Source organism: Nothobranchius furzeri, chromosome 5 (assembly GCF_043380555.1).
Source record: "Nothobranchius furzeri strain GRZ-AD chromosome 5, NfurGRZ-RIMD1, whole genome shotgun sequence".
In the NCBI taxonomy this organism is placed as follows: Eukaryota; Metazoa; Chordata; class Actinopteri; order Cyprinodontiformes; family Nothobranchiidae; genus Nothobranchius; species Nothobranchius furzeri.
This window is the reverse complement of record NC_091745.1, coordinates 2,037,196-2,041,211: the sequence shown is the minus strand read 5'-3', so window position 1 is coordinate 2,041,211 and position 4,016 is coordinate 2,037,196. Positions and strand designations below refer to the sequence as shown.

The 4,016-nt window shown below is 46.2% G+C and overlaps 1 protein-coding gene across 1 annotated transcript in view; it reads right to left on the bottom strand.

The window, feature by feature from the left end:
* Positions 1-3,504, bottom strand: part of trim35-12 (tripartite motif containing 35-12) — a 4,295-nt gene extending 791 nt beyond the window's left edge. The window contains exons 1-6 of the mRNA XM_015948430.3: positions 2,864-3,504; positions 1,773-1,868; positions 1,314-1,544; positions 1,215-1,237; positions 1,014-1,132; positions 1-888 (exon numbers count right to left, since the gene is read on the bottom strand). The exon at positions 1-888 is cut by the window's left edge and continues 791 nt beyond it. Coding sequence (XP_015803916.1) covers positions 329-888; positions 1,014-1,132; positions 1,215-1,237; positions 1,314-1,544; positions 1,773-1,868; positions 2,864-3,430 — 1,596 coding nt within the window. The 5' untranslated portion in view covers positions 3,431-3,504 and the 3' untranslated portion in view covers positions 1-328. The remainder of the gene's footprint in view (positions 889-1,013; positions 1,133-1,214; positions 1,238-1,313; positions 1,545-1,772; positions 1,869-2,863) is intronic.
* Between the last annotated feature and the right edge of the window lie 512 nt (positions 3,505-4,016).

Sequence of the window (4,016 nt, the reverse complement as noted above, 5' to 3'; positions counted from 1 at the left end):
CAACTGTAATTTGACAATGGCTCCAGAGTTGTTTAAAGTGAATGCAGTGCCCAAATTTTTACCACAAGATGTAATGTTTACTTTATTTCTACATAATGCACCTTAAATGTGGCTTTTGTGAGACAGCAAATGTGCACTCTGACCACCTGATGCAGAGCTGTTAGATACTCTGACTTGAGAAAGGAAATGTTCCGAACAATTTTTGTTTCAAACGACATGTTTTTGCTTCTGACACTAATAAATCTGAGAGAAATACAAAACATTACTAATGAAAATGTCTGCTTGTTGACCTCATCTGGTCTGAGGCCTTCTGGGAAGTGACCTGAAATCACCAGGTCGCACTGTTCCACACAGACACCTTAGCAGGGCATATTTTAAGGGGGTTGGGGTTATTCCCATTAATGTTTGCCCCAGGGCAGAAGAAGGGAAACATCTTCTCAGTGAAGAAGTCGGTGAAGGTGTAGATATGCGTCATGGTCACAGGGTTTGAGAAGGCCACCTCTCCGGACTCGTAGTCTAGCTGAACCCTGACCCGAGTTAGCTCCCCCTCCAGGTGTAGCGGGGTGCTGGGCCTCGTCATGGCTGAGTATGCTCCCTCGTAGTGCGAGATCATCCAGAAGCCGCCCTCCGGACAGCCTGAGATACGGCCTTTCCTATCAATAGACTCTTTGACCACCCCAAGCATCCAGTCCAGCTTGTTGCCCACCTCCACCTCCCAGGCGTGGCGACCTGAAGTAAAGCCGTCTGAGCCCAGCACAAACACAAAATGACCAAAACGCTCGGGGTTGTCCGGGAGCTGCTGCAGAGACCCACTGTTGGCTACACTGGTGAGGTCTGGCGAGAGGGTCAGCCAGGAGTACGCAGTGTTTGGGTCCAGGGTGATGGGAGCTAAAGGGAGAAGAAAACACACAAACCAGGAAAATGAGAGAGCAGAGCAGGTCCCAGCTCAGCCACACACTCCTCAGTGTTCTGTACACTGTACTGTAGTGAGTTTCTGTGCAGCATCCGCTTACTGTACTGAACCAGCTCTGCCATCTTCTCCCACACGTGGTACCTGAGGGAACTCACGTGCTTGGCCACATTTATAAGAGCTCCTGATGCCTTTTCTGGATCTTTCTGAGGAATCTGCAGTCTGTGAGACATTCATACAAGAATTAATCAGGATGGACGCACTTTAAGATGATCTGATCATTCAGAACATTTCAACATCCTACCTTTTCTTTGTGCTGGCATAGTTCTGGAACAAGACAGAAAGGTACAATAAGTGGTAAACATTGTTTTGTTTTAAAAAATAAATAAAAATAAATAAGCACCAGAAGAAAAAGAGCATCACTGGAGGAAATCTCATTCTCGATGGCGATGACTGCGTGAGAGAGGGAGAGGATGTCCCTGGTAATGAGGTCGGCCTTCTTCTTAACCAGCTCCTTCTTCTCCTCGTCCTCCTGCTGAAGGGCAGCCAGCCGAGCTGCCTCCTCCCGGTCCAGGAACTCCCGAAGCTGCTCAAACTCCTGCATGATCTGCTTCTCTGTGGCATGTGTCTGGGTCTACCACAAGTGGAGACACCGATCATTAAAGTTAGTCCTGGCTTGTGGAAGCGGGACGTTTACAGAAACATTCAGAAATCAGTCGGGTGTGCACCAACTCTAAAGGCTACAGAATCAATCCAAAGTGTGGTTAAAAATAAAAGACGTGTTTAGACAACATGCGGCTCATCTTTGTGTCACAGTTCCATGAGCTGTAATGCAGGTGCTCTTGGATTTGTTTGTTGATACCTTGATGTGGACCATTGTGTCCTCACACTCCTGCTTGGCTTCATACAGGCGACGCAGGTTCTTCTTTAAAGGAATCAGGTCCTTCTTCAGCTCATTCTGAGGAGGAATATCGGAGAACATGCACGCATGGTTGTAATCTGTTAGTGAAATCTCAGAGGGCTAATCTAGGTCACTCCACTTGGCACCACCCAGCTTTCTGTCAGGTCACGAGGACAGTTGGTTTGATCACTATCAGTAGGCGCATTAAACACACATCTTTCCACTATAGATTAATAACTGACTTACAGCCTCTTTGTCACATGTCCTTACTGATCCAATAGGATGCTTTCAAATCACCAAGTGGCTGGGGTCCAGTATGGAGTTAATAAAATGATGTCATCGACGCAGACTTTACTTTTTGAATGTTATTCAAACTGCAGATTCCAGGCCTGTCTTCTTTGTTTTTGCTATAAACTTGAAATGGAGCTACAGACTCAGAGTCATTATTGAAGCATAATCTGTAATAAAGTTAAAGCGCAAGTCACCCCAAATCAACATTTTTTTTGCTGATAAACTATATAAATGAGTGTCTGATTGTGCTGTAGACAAATGCAGTCAATAATTCGGCACTTTAGTGCATCTTAGGTTAAATTTAAATATTCTGCCTAAAACTGTCAGTGTTGCACCCTCTTCAGGTAAAAACTCTGCAATGCACTTGAATTTAAATCTGCCATCGCTATTGGCTAAGAGGTACACGATGATGTTAGCTGGTACGTTATGATGTCACAATGATGTGTGTGTATTTGTTAGCGGCTCTGCCCTCTCGTTCTGCTAAGCAACAGCATTTGTTGCATTTTTCAAACAGGAAGTGGGAGTTGAGTAAGAATCTCGTAGGGGGTGACTTGCTCTTTAAAGTAACCGCTATGCTTCCAGACATCCCTCCCATAGACAAAAAGATCCGGGATCTGTGGTCTTCCCGGACAGCTATTGGTGACGGACCAGACCCAGCGGATCCAAACTACTAATCAACATTATTAATTCAATGTTTCCTGTTTTGTCTTTTAAAAATTGGATCAATAACTCAATGATATCCATGAATGAGGCTGGGTTACCTTGAGGTCCTCAGCTCCTTCATCCAGAGGACACATTTTATGTCCCTGATGCTTCTTGGAAGTGTGACACACGAGGCACAGAGCTTCAAAGTCATTCATACAGAAGAGCTTGAGAACTTCTCCATGGCTGAAACACTTCTCCTCCACCACCACCGCTGCCCCCTCACCTGTCCTGCTGGGCCCTGGCCCTGACCCTGGTCCCAGCCCTGGCCCCGCTGCATTGGTTTTCCGCTCCTGCTCCCTCAGAAATGTGTCAGCCACATTCTTTAGAGCGAGACTGACCGTGGGCTCTGTCAGCGAGCACTTCCTCCTGCAGATCGGACACTCACGTCTGGCCTTCTTCTTGTTCCAGAACTGCTGCAAGCAGGCCCGGCAGAAGCTGTGGCTGCATTTGAGCACCACCGGCTCCTTGAAGATCTCGCAGCAGACGGGACAAGACAGCTCGTCTTCCAGCATGGAGCCTGAGCATGAGGAAACAGCCCGAGGTCGGAGGGAGGAGGTGGACTTTGAGATCTGGAGGAAGGAGTTTTTTCCTGGCTGAGAGGACGCTCGGGGCCGCAGAGCCATAATGTGTTCCTGCAGAGTGGAGCTGCTCCAAGGAGGTGGCTCTACACAGTCCAGAGAGTAATCTGGGCACACGTTTTACAGCAGCCTGAGTTATAGATCTGGACTGGTAGAACTGGTTTACTTCACTTCTAGTAAATAAAGAACGTGTCACCACCTCTCAAGCATCAGTGTCCTGTAGGAAAAAATGTACACTCCCACAACATGTGAAGTCTGCAAACTTCACCAAACAGCCGTTTTCCCCCCTCAGCAAAACTTGTTAAGAGCCACAAATGTTACAGGCCCTTTTGAAAAGATACAATTGATCCTTTGTTCATGAATATCTATGGAAGATAATTAGGGCCACTGGAAAAAATGTCTATTTTTTCTCAGGTTGATGAGAACAATGTGAGAATTCTGACCAAAAAGTCAGAATTTTGCTCTTTTTCTCTCTTTTTTCCTCTCTCCTATTGAGACTACAATGAGACTAAAAGGTTTTTGGCAGCCACTGATTGTGCAAGGTAATCCAATCCAGGAAATCACATTTCATTATTTTTAACACGAGAATGGCGTCAATACCGTCACCAAATGCCTTGAGCACTCATTTTGA